This window comes from Bos mutus, chromosome 18, assembly GCF_027580195.1.
Source record: "Bos mutus isolate GX-2022 chromosome 18, NWIPB_WYAK_1.1, whole genome shotgun sequence".
Lineage (NCBI taxonomy): Eukaryota > Metazoa > Chordata > Mammalia > Artiodactyla > Bovidae > Bos > Bos mutus.
In genome coordinates, this window is record NC_091634.1 from 60,951,975 (window position 1) to 60,969,637 (window position 17,663).

Here is a 17,663-nt window from a genome sequence, read left to right on the forward strand (position 1 = left end):
ATCTGCTATGAAGTCAAGAATTTATCTTATCCTCATAATAATCTCAGACATTTGATACAATTATTACCCCATTTCACAGATAAAGAGTACACGACACAAAATTGCCATGTGACTGGCCAAGGTTACAAAAAGTGAGCGGAATGTCACATTTTTTCTGAAACCCACTGCTTGGGCCTCCCAGGCTCCCTATTAACGACTGCAGTTTTGTAAAGTACATTCTCTAAGAAAAATTTAAGTAGTGCAAATGAAGTTCAAGGTCTCCCTGCCCATGCCCATTCCTGGCAGTATCCTCCTTCTGGCGCTCTCCTTCCAGTCCTGTTCCTGTCCATATGTACTATTATGTCCACAGACATTATTTCTGACATGAGTAGCTTCCCATACATAATATTCTTTAACAAAATGTCTTGAACATTTTTCCCTGTTGCATATGTCGACCTAGCCAATTATCTCTGTTGCATAGTATTCCATTGAATGGATGTGCCTAATTTATTTTTCCAGTACCCTGAGCGCGCGCGCGTTTCCACTTTTCCGGGATTACAAACAATGCTGCCATTCATAACTTTTCCGAAAGAGCCACACATCTTTTCACTAGAGTTGTGACGTTTCTACCGAAGGACCCACGTGACGAACCCGTGCAAGCCTGGTAAATTGCCAATCGGACGGTGGTCGCTTACGCTGGGACAACGCCTGTGGGTTTCTTCTCCGAGTTTGATTTCTGCCTCTGCGGAGCAGAGCTGCGGCCCGCTCCGCCGCACCCTCAGGACTCCCCGGCCCCGGGCTAAACAAATGGACACACCCCAAGCCTAGAACTCGAGCCTCAGGAAACGCGTTCTGTCTTGGAGACGCCCTGGCTCCTCTGGGAGTTGTAGTTTTGCTGCCCCGCGGAGCCACCGTCTCCCCTCCACACCCCTTCTCGAAGGGACGGCTCACTGCCCTTTAGGAAGGAGTTACTCGGACCATGTCTGAAGACCCGCGAGGTCGCTCGGAGCTGGAAATCGGGGAGGGACCACCCCGGGCGGGGAGAGCGCTGAAACTACACTTCCCAGGACGCGCAGCGAGGCATGCGCCGCCCCGCCTTGGAGAGTTGGCGGCGCGGGGCGCCGGGCGCAGGCAGGTATGTGGGTGTGCGCGGACCCGGCGCCGCGCGGGTGCCGCCAGCCGTTTCGCCGACCGCTGCCCACCTCTTGGGCCCGCAGGACTGAGCTGGGCCACTGGCTGCCGGTTTCCTTACAGGGAAGAGTCTCTTCGAACTCTGGCGGCGCCCCCGAGCGCCCGCTTGCTGTGGGGTGGCTGCAGGCCCCTCATCCCGTTGGCCCAGGTCTTCTTACAGGAGCTCTGAGACTTGGGGACACCCAGGACAGGGACTCCAGGCGGCTGGGCCGCTGGGTGCCGGGCTGGTGACTTTCCCTTTGAGGTCACTTTTCCTGCCTCATTTTACCCCGTCGGGTCTCGTCATTATCCGCTTATCTCAACTATATTTCCTTTGTGTGATTTGCAGTGTAATCTCTACTTCCATGGAGAAGGCAATGGCACCCCACTCCAGTTCTCTTGCCTGGAAAATCCCATGGATGGAGGAGCCTGGAAGGCTGCAGTCCATGGGGTCGCTGAGAGTCGGACACGACTGAGCGCCTTCACTTTCACTTTTCACTTTCATGCATTGGAGAAGGAAATGGCAACCCACTCCAGTGTTCTTGCCTGGAGAATCCCAGGGACGGGGGAGCCTGGTGGGCTGTCATCTCTGGGGTCGCACAGAGTAGGACATGACTGAAGTGACTTAGCAGCTCTACTTCCAATCACTTTCCTTCTGCCTTCCTTTTTCCCCAGAAGGCAAATCAGATCCCTCCGTGAAACTACTTTTTCCCCTTTAAAATGCAAAATCACTGCCCTACTTCTCTTCAAGAAGCAAATATGAAGAGGCCTTATTTTATTCTGTCCCTGACTCCCTTCCCTATCCTAATTTTGGGCAGCGTGTGGCTGAGGGCATTAAAAACCTTTTCAACTTGACCTCGGTAGGTGAAGCTCTATTGGAAGTGTGTAGAATGTTGGAATAGAGAGGCCTTGCTATCTAAGATCTCCGTACAAATGTTAAGTATGACAGAGGGTGAAGACTCCAGGAGAGAGGTCTTGTTTCTGCAGGGTGCATAAGGACATCAATCTTGGAGCTGGACACACCTGACCTGTCTGTACAAGCTGTATATGACCTTCATTATCCCCATTACCTAAATAAGAATCTGAGCGACTCAGGCCCCAGTCATGACTGCAGTATCAACTAACATTTGTGAACTGGACAGAATGCTTCCCTGGCAGTGGTGTTGTGAGGACGAAAAATCAGTGTCTTAACTATGGGTCAGAGTGAGTGGGTGAGCTAACTCTTAACAGCGGCCATCTTTAATGCCATCCTTGATTCACTGTCACCTTGTATTGGGCACTTTACATATATTTAGTACTTTTGTTCTATTTTCAGTCCTACAAAGCAGGTTTGGTGTAGTGGTAAAGAGAATGGACTTTGGAAAAAAGGTGTCTGGGTTCAGATTTGGCTCTACCGCTTGCTAGCTGTGTGACCTTGGGCAAGTCAATCTCTCTGTGTCTCAGTTTCTTCATCTTTAAGGATCAAGAGAGTACTTCCCAGATATTTAGAGGTTCTTAGAGTAATTTTTCCTTTGATGGTGCTGATAGAAAAATGATGTACTTGCCATACTGGTTCAGGTCCTCAGAAAAGCAGACAACAGGATGAGATTAAACTTGCAAGAGATTTATTGGGGGAGGGAGGAAGGGGAGGGACCTGGAGGAAGCTGGGAGAGCTGTCTGTCTGCATTCCAGGTCCACTTCCTGTGACAGAACACTGGAAGGAAGACAGGAGGTATGCCCGGAAGCTCTCAGACTGCAGTGTGGTTCTGAGACAGCTTCTGTTGGGTTGAATGGGGAGTTCTGGCACCAAGGAGGCCTCCCGGGGGATCCCCATCTTGTCTGAGCGGGTCTGTCTTCTTCCAGTCGTTGGTTGATGGGTTGCTGGGCCTCCATGTGAACGAGATGGGGGGCATCTGCCATTATGCTTCCTACCACCGGAGGCCAGAGCCAGTTAGGGGGTGCCAAAGGTCTCACAGGGAGTTGGTGGCCAGCCTGGAATCCCCAGCCACACCCTTCACTGGGAAGGCCTGATGGGTAACCTAGGGAATGCCTCTGACCTCAGATCCCTGGCCAAGATCTCCTGCTCGGATTTCCCTCTGGATTCCCCTCCTGAGCTGAGTGGGGAGCCGAGCAGTTTCTGTTAGTGGCAGAGGCTTTCCCTGGAAGCTTGTGGGAGTGTGGGTGTTGCTAAGTGGCAGTATCTGTCAGCCTGAACCACGGCTTGTGGCAGCAGAGTCTGACACAGGAAGAAATGGACTGAGGTTCAGGTTCCTGTTGGCTCCGACTGGAATGCGGGTGGACTGCGGACGGAGGTGTGCTCAGGGCACCTCTGGGGTGCCCCACAGCTCGCCCCACTGGCCCTCCCCATGCTGAGCTCTGGGGGCTGCTGCGTGGCACCACCGCTGGCAGTGCACTTCTAAGGACCCGCTATGGAGGTCTTGGGGAGGCTGAGCCTTGGCAGTCAGACTGTTCTTACGTGGCAGGACAGGAGCGTCGCGGGGATAGGAGTGGGTGAAGCTGTGGCTTCGGCCTCACCTTCCCCCCACTGCTCAGAGTGCTCTGGAGGAAGGTGACTGACAGGTGGGGTTGCAGCCCCATCTGGCTTGGAGTCTTTGAGAGGGGACGTCCCCTCCGAGGGCCCTGTAGTGGGTGCTGTGGGCACACTGCCCTTGAACAGACTGGTGCACCCCTCCCAGAGCTTCCCTCTTTGCAGGGAATTGCCCGCACCCTCAGGAGCCTGGACATAGAGCCTCCCTCCCCAGCCTCAGCTCAGAGCCAGCGATTGGGTGATGAGGGGCCTGCGGTACAGAAAGGGTGGCCCCGTGCTTTAAGCGGGGGGCCGCTGTCAACGCCACCCCCTCTCCTTTCTTCCTCTTCTGAGGAAATCTCATGTACCCAAACTGATAAAGTCAAAGATACACTGATCACGTGACCCAGTAATCCCATACCTCAGTGTCCACCTGGAGAGATGTCTTATGTTCATGTTAAATCTACACGTGAATGTTGACAGCAGTTCTAGTCATGATTACCAAAACCTGGAAGCAGCCCAGATATCCTTCCTTTAGTGGGTGGGTGGAGAAACAGACTGTGGAATGTCCAGGCGATGGAGCACTGCTTGGCAAAAAAGGAGAAAGGGCTACGGCTATGCTTAGCCAACTCAGATGGATCTCAGAGGCGCTGTGTTGAGTGAAAGAAGACAATCTCAAAAGAGTACATTCCAGCTATAGCTCTGGAGAACGGATGGCTGGTTGTCAGAGGTGCCGCATGGAGGAGGGTGTGACTGTAAATGGTTGAGGTGTAGTTCTTTGAGATGCAGATGGTGGTAGTGACCACAAGAATCTATATGTGTGTTAAAACTCATAAAACTATTTACAACCAGAAAAATCAATTTTAGGATATGATAATTTAAACACATTCACATACCTCTGTATCTCTGCCCAGGAAACCCTTCAACTTTGGCCAGAATGGAGCAGCCAAAGGGGGTTGATTGGACGGTCATCATCCTGACGTGTCAGTACAAGGACAGCGTTGAGGTCTTCCAGAGAGGTAGTTGACCCTCCCTCTGCATGCTGCCCCTGGTGTAGAACCCACTCCCTGTTCCTTGCCACATATCCCTGGAGCCCCAGGAGCCAGGCAGTCCCAGGTTCAAACCTAGATTCTGCTTCTTCCTTGCCATGTGACCTCAGACACATGTCAGTTCACTGAGACTTGGTTTTCTCATCTGTGAAGTGGGAGTAACTGTCCTTACCTCACTGAGTTGGGAAAAGATCTAATGAGCTACTAGATGAAAAGGTGCTAAGTCAAAGAAGAGAAAATAATGGCGGTTGGGAGGTTTGCTCTAGGTGCTCGGGACTGGGGGTGGGGTGCTGGGGGGCAGGTCCCAGCCGTGTTCTGACTGCAGAGCTGGAAATACGGCAGAAGCGAGAGCAGATCCCTGCCGGAACGCTGCTGCTGGCTGTGGAGGACCCTGAGGTTCACGTGGGCAGTGGGGGAGCCACCCTCAATGCCCTGCTGGTGGCTGCTGAGCACCTGAGCGCCCGCGCAGGCTTCACCGTGAGTGGTCCTGATGTCCCCTCCTCAGCACGGCAGGGTGGGGGCTTCAATCAGAGCTTTCCCTGGTCCCGCTCCTCGGGCCCCACCGCCCTGCCCCATTCAGGGTCAGCATCATGTTTGCGTCTGTAGATTGGGCAGACTCACCCAGGTGAGGGCAAAACACAGGGCCAGCCTTTGGTAGTAGTTCAGAGCCAGTGTCGGAACTCTTGAAAAATCCGTCTTGCCACCCTGGGCTCTCCTTCCCACGTGGCAGTGGCTTGCTGGAGCTGGGATGCAGCAGCCCCCGAGGGTAGGGCACCAGCCCACGTCCCGCACACACCCAGTCACTTCAGTCGGTCACCCTGCTGGCGTGGTGCCCTGGCACAGGGAGGGAGGGTAGCTGCAGCTGTGGCTGCAGCCTGGCACTGGGAGTGGTGCCAGTGAGCTGGGGGACCACTGTGTGGCTGCCAGCCAGCCCCACGCTATCGTCTGCAAGTTTCCCTACAAGTGGGGCAGGGGTGGCCCCACCGCCAGGCCGCTTTGTCCCCTCATCCCGGAGGGGCCAGGGCTGTCTTGTGCCTGCCTCTGGCCATTGGTCTTACCTGTTATTGCTTTGCTACTTGTGTGGACTGGTGCTGGGGTTTCTCCCTGGAGGGGAGGCTGCCATCCTTGGCTGCCATCTGTCCAGACCTCTGTCAACAGGGCTCTCCCACTTCTGATAGGTGGTCACGTCAGATGTTCTGCACTCGGCCTGGATCCTCATCCTGCACATGGTTAGTAGAATGCCCGGCAGGGCCCACGCAGGAGGGAGCCATTGGTTCTTGGGGCTGGACGGGACCTTAGAGGGCGCCTTCCTCTGTGCAAGGTGTCCACTGTGCACGTTCGGAAGCGTCAGGATCAGAATTGATCCAGGTGTTCAAAAGGGGGAATTGGATAAATAAAAGCAGCATATCCTCTGGAGGAATGTTAGACAGCGATTAAAAGGTCCATTTAACTCTCTGCACTCACCTGTGCGTTGACTGACTCTGTGACCTGGGGCAGTGGTCACGTGATCATTTCTAGGCCTTGGTTAGCACTTCCTCCTTCATGTGGAAGTGTTGAGATGGCCCATTAAATGTTTAAATTGGGGCTGGACCTGGCTCACTGTGAGTGTCAGTGAATGTGTTTTCATTATTTAGTGAAAAAGGTGAGTCACACAAGTTTGAATAGAATGATCTCGGCTTTTTTAATTGAAAGTTTGGTTGAGATCATCATAGATGCACATATAAGAAATAGTCCAGAGAGAAACCTCTGTAAACCTTGCCTAGATCCCTGCAATGGTCATATTTTCCAAAACTATAGTATAGCCACAGCCAGGATATTGATTTTGATGTGGTTCCCAATCTTATTTCTCCAGTTTGACTTACACTCCTATGTGTGTGTGTGAAGTTCTATTTTCTCCACCTTTTAAGTTTTTGTAAAAACATAGTCTGCATATGAGGTATATGAAAGGATATACCTCAAAAATGAGGGCAATGGTTATTATCCCTGAGGGGGTCTTTTTCCTTTTGTGTATCTGCATTGTCTAATTTTTTACCATAGTCATTTCAAAAATTACATGGAAAAGTTATATGAGAAAAACCCTTGTCAAAGTCCAGAGCCTGGTGGCTTTCCGCTCCGGCCCTCTGCCCCAGGCTCCTCTGCCTGTCCCCGCTCCCCCAGGGCCGAGACTTCCCCTTTGATGACTGTGGCCGGGCCTTCACCTGCCTCCCTGTGGAGAACCCCCAGGCCCCCGTGGAGGCCGTGGTCTGCAACCTGGACTGCCTGCTGGACATCATGAGCCATCGGGTGAGGCCGGGCCCTTGTCCTGTTCCCCACTGTGCCCCAGCCATGGTCTTTGCTGGCTGAGACAGGGGACGCCAGAACAATGGCTTTGGGAGCCCACGTTTAGTTACCAACAATGGCTTTGGGTGCCAGCTTTTAGGGGGCGCTTCAGGAGAGTAGTATGCCGCCCTGGGGGAGGCGTGGCCCCAAAAGTAGGTGGGAGGGTGGGCATGGGCATCGCAGGTCAGGGGACCCCGTCCCCTCAGCAGCCTAGTCCCCCGGAACAGGCGGAGGCCGTGCCCATGGGCAGGACTGGGCCCAGCCAGCTCTCTCTCTCCCCAGCTGGGCCCGGGATCCCCGCCGGGCGTGTGGGTCTGCAGCACGGACATGCTGCTGTCGGTGCCTCCGCACCCAGGTGAGCTTGCGGAGGTTTGCGGCTGCCTTCTCTAGGCGCCGCTGCGCCCTCTCTGCCTCTCCTCCCCCACCCGCCATCTCGGCCTGGCCCGCTGCCCCTGCTGCTGCCCCTGCGGAAGGGATGCTCTGAGGTTTTCGGGATGGAGCCTAGAGCAGGAGGCAGGCTTCCCCTGCCGCGCCTCCCTCTCCTGTCCGTGGGATGGAGACACCCAGTCTGTCCCTTTGGCCCCCAAGGGCTCCGGGGACAAGCCTGGGGGGTAAGGTGCTGTCATTCTCCCAGAGGAATGCCCATGTTGGAAACCATGGAAACGTCCTTTCTCTAGAGGTGCCTGCACAGGCCTGCCCTGAGTGCATGCCTCCTGGCAGGGCCCCCCCGCCGCCACTGCCCTTGCCTTGGGTTGGGGTCCCTGGAGAGCCTCCTGACTCCCCCACCCACAGGCATCAGCTGGGACGGCTTCCGGGGAGCCAGAGGGATCGCCCTTCCGGGGAGCATGGCCTACGCCCGGAGCCATGGTGTCTACCTGACCGACTCTGAGGTAGGACCCCGGGCCCGTGGTCTGTGCAGCCTGGTCCTGACTCCTGGCTGGCCTGGGTTTGAGGTTTTCCCCATGGCAGCAGCTCCTGTGCTCACTTAGTCTTTTGCCAAACACGAGTTGCCCCCAATCCTGTGCCGGGCTCCGTGCCTGCACTTGGGGCTGTGGAGACATTCAAAGCCGTGGAGACGGTCTGCCGTGGGGCTGGGGGAGGTCTTGGGCACTGGTGTCTGGGGAGTGTCCCGGCTCTCTCAGACTGCATCAGAGGTTTGCACCTGGAGAACACCCTCCCTCTCGGTCTCTTTGCCTCCTTTCCTAACTCTGTCTCCTCCTCTCACCTAGGGCTTCGTTCTGGACATTTACTACCAGGGCACTGAGGCAGAGATACAACGATGCGCCAGGCCCGATGGGCGTGTGCCGCTGGTACGGCTGCCAGCCCCCAGGGTGGGGGGCTTGGAGACTTTATGGGATGGGAGAGGGAGGGGTTGCCTTCCTGCCCAGGGCAGAGCCCTCCTCCTTCCAGGAAGGCTAGAACCAGAATCTGAGGCAGATCTGGAACGGGTATTCAGGGGAGCAGGTGGCGCCAAAACCTAAGGACAGGGTTAGCCTTGGCATTCAGAGTCTTGTCCTGAATGAGAAGGGCCAGAAGCAGGCTCGAGGGATCTTTCTAGAAGGAAGGACAGAGATGTAAGAGGTGCGTAAGAGTCTGGGACTAGGCCATAGGGAAGATGGAGGAGCCCTGAAAATTGAGGGGTCCCCAGAAGGTGCCTGTTGAGGGGCCTTTGGTGGGGAGCTGCCTCCAGTCAGCCTGGAGTCCCGGCGCTACAGTAGCCCAGAAGATGAAGACCCTGTCCAGTGTGGCCTGGGGGGCCTGTCTGCCCCCGCCCTCCCCAGCTCAGGCACACGCCTGGACCCAGGGTCTCCTCCCTGACCCTTGTGGGGTTCCCTGCAGGTGTCCGGGGTTGTCTTCTTCTCTGTGGAAACTGCTGAGCGCCTCCTGGCCACCCACGTGAGCCCGCCTCTGGATGCCTGCACCTATCTGGGCTTAGACTCTGGAGCCCGGCCTGGCCAGGTGCCCGGGACTGGGGACCGGGAGGCCTTGACATGGGCGAGAGGCCCTGATGCTACTGGTCTGGCTGCGGGGCCTCCAGCCAGTCTGTTCCCCTCTGTGTGTCCGCGTCTCTGGGGAGGGAGCGGGCCCCACTCAGCCGGAGAGCCCACTGACAGTAGTGCCCACCCCTGTCCCAGCTGTCTCTGTTTTTTGACATCCTGCTCTGCATGGCCCGGAACGTGCAAAGGGAGGACTTCCTGGTGGGGCGGCCCCCGGAGATGGGGCAAGGTGACGCGGACGTCGCGGGCTATCTGCACGGCGCCCGGGCTGAGCTATGGAGGCAGCTCCGCGGTCAGCCGCTCACAGTGGGTGGGTCCTGCCTTTCTGCGCTCTGGGTAGGGAAGCCTTGGGAGTGGGGACCCCCAGGGGAGGCTCCTCCCTCACCCGCTGGCCTCTGGGCCCCTAGGCCAGGCCGGCCTCATGAGCACCTGCGCGGGACAGCTACCTTCTCCCAGTTCCAAGTCCCCTGGGCTGACATACCGCTTCCCTTCTTTCTTCGTCTCATTCCTGGGCTCCTGTCCTGGTCTTGCTGCTTTGTAGCTGGGTGACTTTGGGCAGGTTGCCGAGCCTCTCTGGATCTCAGCTTCCCCATCAGCACAGTGGGCTCGTTTTCACGTCTGCCCTCCCAGGCCCTGATGAGGCCGTGTTTTCTGGTGGCCCAGCCTGGTGTCAGAGCCGCAGGAGGCAGGGCGTTGAGGTCAGTACTTGTGTCTCTACAGCGTATGTCCCTGATGGCAGCTACAGCTATATGACCAACTCAGCCAGTGAGTTCCTGCACAGTCTCACATCCCCAGGGGCTCTGGGGGCCCAGGTCATACACTCCCAGGTGGAGGTAAGACCTGCCTGGAGGTGAGGCCCGCAGAGGTGCCTACAGGGTGCTTGGTGGCCATGGGGGCTGCAGGGAGGGGCGGGAACAGCATGCTTGGGACAGACTGTGAGCGTAGGTGTTATTACCTCATTTCACACAGGAGTCACTGGAGGCTCAGGGAGGTTAAGTAACTTGCTTAAGGCCACAGAGCCAGAAGTAGCCAAGTCAGGATTCTACATCCCAGTCTGACTGATTGAGAAGCTAAAGAGTGCCCCCTAACCCTTTCTGAAGAGTCTGCTCAGGGAGTCAGGCAAATTCATGGTGATGGGCAGGTAGAGTGCAGAGGCAACACTCAGGGTGGCAGGGGTTGGACTAGCTGGACAGGTGGGAGTTTTCTGGGGGGCTGTCATCTGGTGGGACCCCCATTTCTGGGTTCAGGTTTGCTCTGGAGGGGAGCGTGCCCCTGGCGGAACAGCAGGAACCAAGATGGGGTGGGAGTTGGCCTAAGGCTGGGGCCAGGGAGGTGCAGAGAGGGATCTGGCGGGCCGACAGGCGTGGGGAGCGGCAGGAGTTCTGGCTGGGGCCGGGCTGTGGAGGAGGATTGGGGCCGCCCCTGCTGGGGCCTCACAGCTTTCTCCCGGGTCTGCAGGAGCGGCCGCTGCTGGAGGCCGGGAGCGCTGTGGTCAGCTGCCTGCTGGAGGGCCCCGTGCGGCTGGGCCCCGGGAGTGTCCTGCAGCACTGCCACCTACGGGTGAGGCCGGGCGTGTGGTGGGGAAGCCCGCTCTGGGGCGTGCCTGGACTCCGCTGAGCACGCAGACCCCGTCCTCTCCCCCCCAGGGCCCCATTCACGTTGGCACTGGCTGCTTCGTGAGTGGCCTGGACGTGGCCCAGTCCCAGGCGCTGCACGGTGTGGAGCTGCGTGACCTTGTCCTGCGGGGACACCACGTGCAGCTGCACGGTGCACCTAGCCGGGCCTTCACCCTCGTGGGCCGCCTGGACAGCTGGGAGGTAGGTGCTCAGCGGCCTCCCCTCACCCCCGTTTTTAGGCCTTGGGCAGCCCCAGTGTCCTCAGCACAGCGCCCACTCCCCTGCGGGGCTCTGCGAGCGCTCACCTGGGGAATACAGGCTGTGAGGAGGATGCGGCCGGTAGGGCCTCAGCAGGCCTTTCCCTCCCTGCTCCTGGCTAGCTGGGGACTCCTACCCCCATTTTTCAGGCTGAGACTGAGGTTCAGAGAAGGAAGCGACCCGCCTTGGCTGCAGAGCCAGTTGCAGTGGGTCAGGCCGGAGGCCAGCATTCTGCTCTGGGTCCCAGGCCCCTGGGCAGGCATCTGGAGGTGCCAGGGCTTGTCGCTGGTTCAGGACCTGTTTGCCCGTGTGCCCCCGTCTCTCTTCCTGCGACCCCAGTCCCCTGGCCTTATTTTCCCTAACCCCTTCCTGTGGTCCCATCAGTCCTGACTGCTTCCTTCTCTTCTCCCAGAGACAGGGAACAGGAACATATCTCAACATGTCTTGGAGTAAATTCTTCCAGAAGACGGGCATCCGGTAGGGTGGATGGCCCCATGGGGCTCCGTGGGCCTTGGCAGCCGGGGTGGCAGCTGCCTGGAGGCTCAGGGCCCACCTCCCTCAATCCCTGGGGCCTGGGGTAGTTTTGAGCAGCCTCATCTGCCCTAGCATCTTCCCCCTGGGCTATTCCAAATTATTGACCGTGCCCAGGCTCTGGGATTTTGTTCAGCGGCCTGGGAAAGGAGGCAGGGCAGCTGGGCCTCCCGCCCTGAATCGCTCGCTTGTGCCGTCTCTGGAGGGCTTGGTCCTGTCCCCAGGAAGGAGCCAGGCCCCCGCTGACAGGTGGTCGGGGCTGGGGGACCGTGCTCCCTTCCTGCTGATGCGGCTTCTCCCCACCTCAGGGACTGGGACCTGTGGGACCCGGACGTGCCCCTCACTGAGCGCTGCCTCCTCAGTGCCCGTCTCTTCCCCGTGCTCCACCCCTCGAGGGCCCCGGGGCCCAGGGATCTGCTGTGGATGCTGGATCCCCAGGAGGATGGGGGCCGGGCCCTGCGCGCTTGGCGGGCTTGCTGGCGTCTGTCCTGGGAGCAGCTGCAGCCGTGCCTGGACCGGGGCGCCACGCTGGCCGCCCGCCGGGACCTGTTCTTCCGCCAGGCCCTGCACAAGGCGCGGCACGTGCTGGAGGCCCGGCAGGACCTCAGCCTGCGCCCGCTGACCTGGGCTGCCGTCCACGAGGGCTGTCCTGGGCCCCTGCTGGCCACGCTGGACCAGGGTGAGTGTGCTGGGCACCCAGCTGGGAAGCCAGACCCCGCATCACCTGCCCTATCTGTCCTCTGGGTCGTCAACCTCAGGCATTAGTGAGACATGAGACTCTAAAGCAGGGGGCAGACACAAGTGGAGTTAACCGTCTGGGTGCTAGGAAGCTCCATCCGAGTCATTGAGGGGTTTGGGGAGAGGTGGGGGCCTGGCGCTGAGCCTCTGGGTCCCATGAGCATCGGCAGAGCGTGCATTCTGCGCTGGGGGCCGGATGGGGTGAAGCACTCCAGCAGGGGCTCAGGCAGCGCCTTGTTCCCTGTTGACGGTGTTCACTCAGCCACCCAGGGGGACTGAGGATGAACTCAGGTGGTTTGCTTCCCGAGACTGAGCTCTTACTCACTAAGGGCGTCCTGGGCTGGGACTCACCAGGATGAGAACTTTGCCAGACGGAGAACTGGGGGGCACTCTCAGGCCAGGATACAGGTGGGGCCACAGAGCAGAGGTGTGAGGGGTCTGGGGTGTTTGAGGGCAGAGGGCCTTGGGGACGGGCTTCTCAGCAGCTGCCCGCCTCCTGGTCCGTCAGTGGCAGCTGGTGCGGAAGACCCTGGTGTGGCCGCCCGTGCCCTGGCCTGTGTGGCAGACGTCCTGGGCTGCATGGCGGAGGGCCGAGGCGGCTTGCGCAGTGGGCCTGCGGCCAACCCCGAGTGGGTGTTGCCCTTCTCCTTCCTGGAGCGTGGAGACCTGGCGCGGGGCGTGGAAGGGCTCACCCGGGAGCGGGCCAGGTGGCTGAGCAGGTAGGCTGAGAGCGCCGGAGCCCCTGGAGGAGCCCCTGCCGGCCTTGGAGGTGGGAGCCCAGAGGGGCGGGGCGGCCCCAGATCCCCGGGGCAGTCGGGACCCAGGCCCCACCTTCCCTCCTGCAGGCCAGCCTTGCTGGTGCGGGCCGCCCGCCACTACGAGGGGGCCGGACAGCTGCTGATACGCCGGGCTGTGATGTCCGCCCAGCGCTTCGTCTGCTGCGTGCCGGTGGAGTTGCCGGCGCCCGGGCAGTGGGTGGTGGCGGAGTGCCCGGCGCGGGTGGACTTCTCTGGTGAGCCCATGGAGGAGCGTGGGGTGGGGGTTGGCACCCCAGAGCTGAGCTGGCAGCCCCTCGAGACCAGCTGGGTCTCGTTCTGTTGCCACAGGGGGCTGGAGTGACACGCCGCCCCTGGCCTACGAGCTCGGTGGGGCCGTGCTGGGCCTGGCTGTGCGAGTGGACAGCCGCCGGCCCATTGGGGCCAGGGCTCGCCGCATCCCGGAGCCCGAGCTGCGGCTGGCGGTGGGGCCCCGGCAGGACCAGATGGCCGTGAAGATCGTGTGTTGCAACCTGGACGACATGCGGGGTTACTGCCAGCCCCAGGCCCCAGGTCAGCGCGCCTGCCACGTGCGCGGCGGGGCGTGGGGGCGGAGCCTCAGAGCCTTCAGGCCACAGCGGCCAGGCCTGAGGGGCGCCCTGCCGTCACCCCAACAGCCCACACGGGTGCAGAAGGGAGAGCGGCCCGCGGGCTGTTGCCCAGAGCCCGCAGGGCCTGTCGTGACTGGGGAGGGGGTGTGCACTGCTGCTGGGCTGAGCCCCTGGCCGCGCTGAGACGGGTTGGGGGCTGTTTCCGCCCTGGAGACCAAACGCCCAGCTGGGGACTGCTCCCTATGCAGGGGCGCTGCTGAAGGCAGCCTTCGTCTGCGCGGGCATCGTCAGTGTCTCCTCCGAGCTCTCGCTGAGGGAGCAGCTGCTACGTGCCTTCGGGGGTGGCTTCGAGCTGCACACCTGGTCTGAGCTGCCCCACGGGTCTGGCCTTGGTGAGTGGGTCCGCCCCTTGCTGCACACCGGCCCGGTCACCCCTTCAGCCTCGCTCTGGCCCCCTCGCCGGGCCCTGCCTCGTGGAGCGGGAGTGGGTGGGGCAGGACGGGCTGGCGGAGCGGCTTCATGCCGGCCCTCTCTCCCGCCCTGCAGGCACCAGCAGCATCCTGGCGGGGGCCGCCCTGGCGGCGGTGCAGCGGGCCGCAGGCCGCGTGGTGGGCGCGGAGGCCCTGATCCACGCAGTCCTGCACCTGGAGCAGGTGCTCACCACAGGTAGGGGGCTGCCCCGGGGCAGGACGGGGGTCATCAGAAACGGGCTCCCCTGGACCTGCAGAGCGCCCACAGCTGCGCTGGGCTGCACAGTGATTAAGAGTTGCCTTCTTATCCCTTTCACACTCTCTCTGGTGCTTTCAAAATGAACTATTTCTACCTCAAAGGACTTGATGTAGAAACAGATACTCTTAAGAGTCCGTGCAACACCTTTCTTGTTAGGTATTCCTTCCGTCTGTGTTCCTAAGGGCCGTCCCTCAGGGCGGGACTGGGTTTGGAGTAGGGGACAGGCCTCTCAGCCTGCTTGTCAGCACCTTGTCCCTCCCCTGGCTGGGGCCCCCACCACCTGAGGGGGCGCCCAGCACAGGGCCATGGTCATACAGAGTGTCTAGCACCAGGCTTCTCACAGTGGCGGCCCCTTAGTGTCCACACAGTAGAGAGCAGCAAGGCCTGTCTGGCTCCAGGGTGCTCTCACCTCGGGATGCCGAGCCTCCCCTCCAGCACAGCCCTGGAAGGAAGCTGCCACAGAGACACACAGATGCCTGACGATGGTCTCTTCCCTGGCCGCCGTGTAGCCCAACTCCTCCTCTCACTGTATTGACTCACATCCTGTAATAGGTGGTGTTAGCACAAAGGCCCAATAGGGAAGCCTTTTAGTTTTCTCGGAGTGTACCGTTCATATCCTTCATTTGGGCAAATGACAACTGCTTATCAGATACCCACTCTGCATTGGGCCCTGGGGACAGAATGAACAAAACCAGGGTCCTTGCCATCAGAAGTCATATGGGCTGCTGGAGACGAACATTAATCAATAGCCACTCAAATGAACGTATAATTACAAGCTATGCCAGGTGCCCTGGAGAGGAGGAGTGCCATTAAGGAGTTCTCAGTGTTCCAGGCCTTGACACTAACCACGTTTTGGCCAAAGCGTTCCAGATGCCTCCTGCCATTTGCGTTTCATACTCGAAACCCTTGCAGGCCCTTCTCCAGGTATCAAAGACCTGTGGTTTTGACATTTTTATATAGCCGTCAGAAGAAAAGAGATCCATACCTTTCATTACTGAAGCAGAATGTGAACAAGCTATTTTATATAAAGTTTGATAAGATATGCCGAAAAGCTTATTTCTACCATCAACACCCTTTATCAGGCAAGACGGGGTGCAGGAACTGTTACGCTGTAGGGAGAGTCCTGTGTCATCCTGCCCTGGGGGAAAGGTTAGGGTAAGGTCTTAATCCTTTGATGTGGTTTACCCCAGTTCCAAGAACACATTAGGTCTGCAGCAAACCTCAGGCCTTGGGTTAGGTTCTAAGCTTGGGCTCTGGAATGAAGCCCCTTCCCCTGGGCTTGTCTTGCACCCGGGGCTGGGGCGGAAGCTGTACAGCTCAGCTGACTCAGTGTTGGTGAGGGAAGCTGTTTTCCCAGGCTGGTCCCGGCCAGGGACGCAAGGCCAGGAGCCTGGACCAGGAGAGGGAAGCTTGGCCAGGGAGGCCCCAGCGGTAATGGGGCTGGGGCTCTCGTAGGAGGTGGCTGGCAGGACCAGGTGGGTGGCCTCATGCCCGGCATCAAGGTGGGGCGCTCCCAGGCTCAGCTGCCACTGAAGGTAGAAGTGGAGGAGGTCGCTGTGCCTGAGGGCTTTGTCCAGAAGCTCAATGACCACCTGCTGCTGGTGTACACTGGGAAGACCCGCCTGGCCCGGAATCTGCTCCAGGTGAGCCCTGGCCCCAGGAGGGAGGAGGTGGACTGCTCAGCGAGGCTTGGCCTCATGGCCCCTGCACTCCCTGCAGGATGTGCTGAGGAGCTGGTACGCCCGGCTGCCCGCCGTTGTGCAGAACGCCCGCCGCCTGGTGCAGCAGACCGAGGAGTGTGCAGAAGCCTTCCGCCAAGGTGAGGCGCTTCCCCACTGGAGTTCAGAACCCCAGAGTGAGTGCCTGCTGCTGCTCGTGGGTCTGAGGCCAGGGGGCTCTGCAGGGCTTGGTACTGCCCTCGGTACGAGGCCCCCGGGGACAGAGGCCTACAGTCTGTCCTCTGCAGGGTCCGACACTTAAGTACGAGTCGTGTCTCAGGACAGTACTTGCATCCTGGGGAAGGCCTCCAGCCCACCTACTGGGAAGCAGATGGGGGAAGAGGCTTGGCTTCACAGCTGGGTTCCAGGGAGTCAGAGCTAATCAGGGCCACAGTTAAATGATCACTGTGCTGGGTAACATGCCAGCTGCTCTGTGCTCAAACTCCTTGAGGGGGTTTTTACAGCTCCTGCTTGCAGCCAGTACTGGACCCAGGTTCTGAACCAGGACACCGGTTAAGCAGTGCCTCTGGGCACCCCATCCAGCCTACAGATGACCCCCTTTCTGCCTCCACCCCAGGGAGTCTGCCTCTGCTGGGCCAGTGCCTGACATCATACTGGGAGCAGAAGAAGCTCATGGCTCCAGGCTGTGAGCCCCTGGTGGTGCGGCTTTTGATGGATGTCCTGGCCCCCTACGTGCACGGCCAGAGCCTGGCAGGGGCAGGGGGCGGAGGCTTTCTCTGTCTACTGACCAAGGAACCGCGGCAGAAGGAGGCTCTGGAGGCCGTGCTGGCCAAGACAAAGGTACCGGGTGGTTGGAGTATGCTAACTGGCGGGGACAGGAGCCCTCCCTGTGGCCCACCAGTTAACCAGGGCTACAGCTGTAAGCCCCCTTGGCCCTGCAGCTCAAGTCCAGCCTCCTGAGAGCCTGAAATCCACGCAGAGCCCACTAACACCTCCCATCCTTTGCTCCTAGGGCCTCGGGAACTACAGCATCCACCTGGTAGAAGTGGACACTCAGGGCCTGAGCCTGCAGCTGCTGGGGACTGACACCTCTACCTGAGGCCCCTTCTCTTGAGGCTTGTCCCTGTGCAAGAGGAGAAAGCCTGTAGCTACAGCAGCCCCTGCTGTCCTTCCTCAGGGGAGCGTTCAGTCTTCTCTCCACCCACTTCTCTGTGAACCTGCTTCCAAAGGAAAGCAACCCAAGCTCTGGCCCGGCCCTTTCTAAAACCTGGTGTAGCAGAGACGGTGCTCGGCAACAGGACTGAGACCTGGTTGATGGTGGCCTAGGCTTAGCCTGTGCTCCATCTGGACCTAGGAAAGTCCCAAGCTAAGCGTTTCCTGTGGCCTTTACAAATCCAATGGCCTTGCTTGGGCCTTGGTCTTCTCACTCTCCACCAGGGCCTGAAAGAAGGGAATGACAACCAGCCTTGGCAGACCACTGGGGTCCCTTGGTAAGGCCGACCTTGTAGAGGCCTTTGGGGTCATTTCCTGTGGCCTTCCTTAGAGGTGCAGTTTTTGCCTGAGTAGAGACTTCCTATTCAACACTCCCTCCCAGGCTGACTCAATGGAGGAGTGGGAACATGCCTGTGGCAGAGAGCCAGTGGAGTCCTGCAGCAAGCTGCTGCTAACTGAGGCCTTAACCAGCAATGCTGCAGCTCTACCACGTACCTGTGGGTTCTCAGTCTTC

General features: G+C 59.2%; 1 protein-coding gene across 3 annotated transcripts; it reads left to right on the top strand.

The window, feature by feature from the left end:
* Positions 1-874: 874 nt before the first annotated feature.
* On the top strand, positions 875-17,661 carry FCSK (fucose kinase). Of its 3 annotated transcripts, XM_070388745.1 has the most exons (25): positions 1,137-1,414; positions 2,821-2,860; positions 4,570-4,674; positions 5,030-5,181; positions 5,883-5,933; positions 6,862-6,987; positions 7,306-7,378; positions 7,816-7,913; positions 8,253-8,333; positions 8,863-8,982; positions 9,159-9,330; positions 9,741-9,853; positions 10,479-10,580; positions 10,667-10,837; positions 11,307-11,371; positions 11,734-12,104; positions 12,672-12,882; positions 13,009-13,175; positions 13,270-13,491; positions 13,778-13,921; positions 14,076-14,195; positions 15,714-15,901; positions 15,978-16,077; positions 16,554-16,777; positions 16,950-17,661. In XM_070388745.1, exons 3-25 carry the CDS (start codon positions 4,593-4,595, stop codon positions 17,034-17,036), a joined length of 3,240 nt encoding a protein of 1,079 aa, XP_070244846.1. In that variant the 5' UTR covers positions 1,137-1,414; positions 2,821-2,860; positions 4,570-4,592; the 3' UTR covers positions 17,037-17,661. The 3 variants fall into 3 exon arrangements, with proteins under 3 accessions (XP_070244843.1, XP_070244846.1, XP_070244845.1); XM_070388742.1 differs by lacking the exons at positions 1,137-1,414; positions 2,821-2,860 and adding an exon at positions 875-1,114; XM_070388744.1 differs by lacking the exon at positions 1,137-1,414 and having other exon boundaries at positions 1,473-2,860.
* The last annotated feature ends 2 nt before the right edge of the window (positions 17,662-17,663 follow it).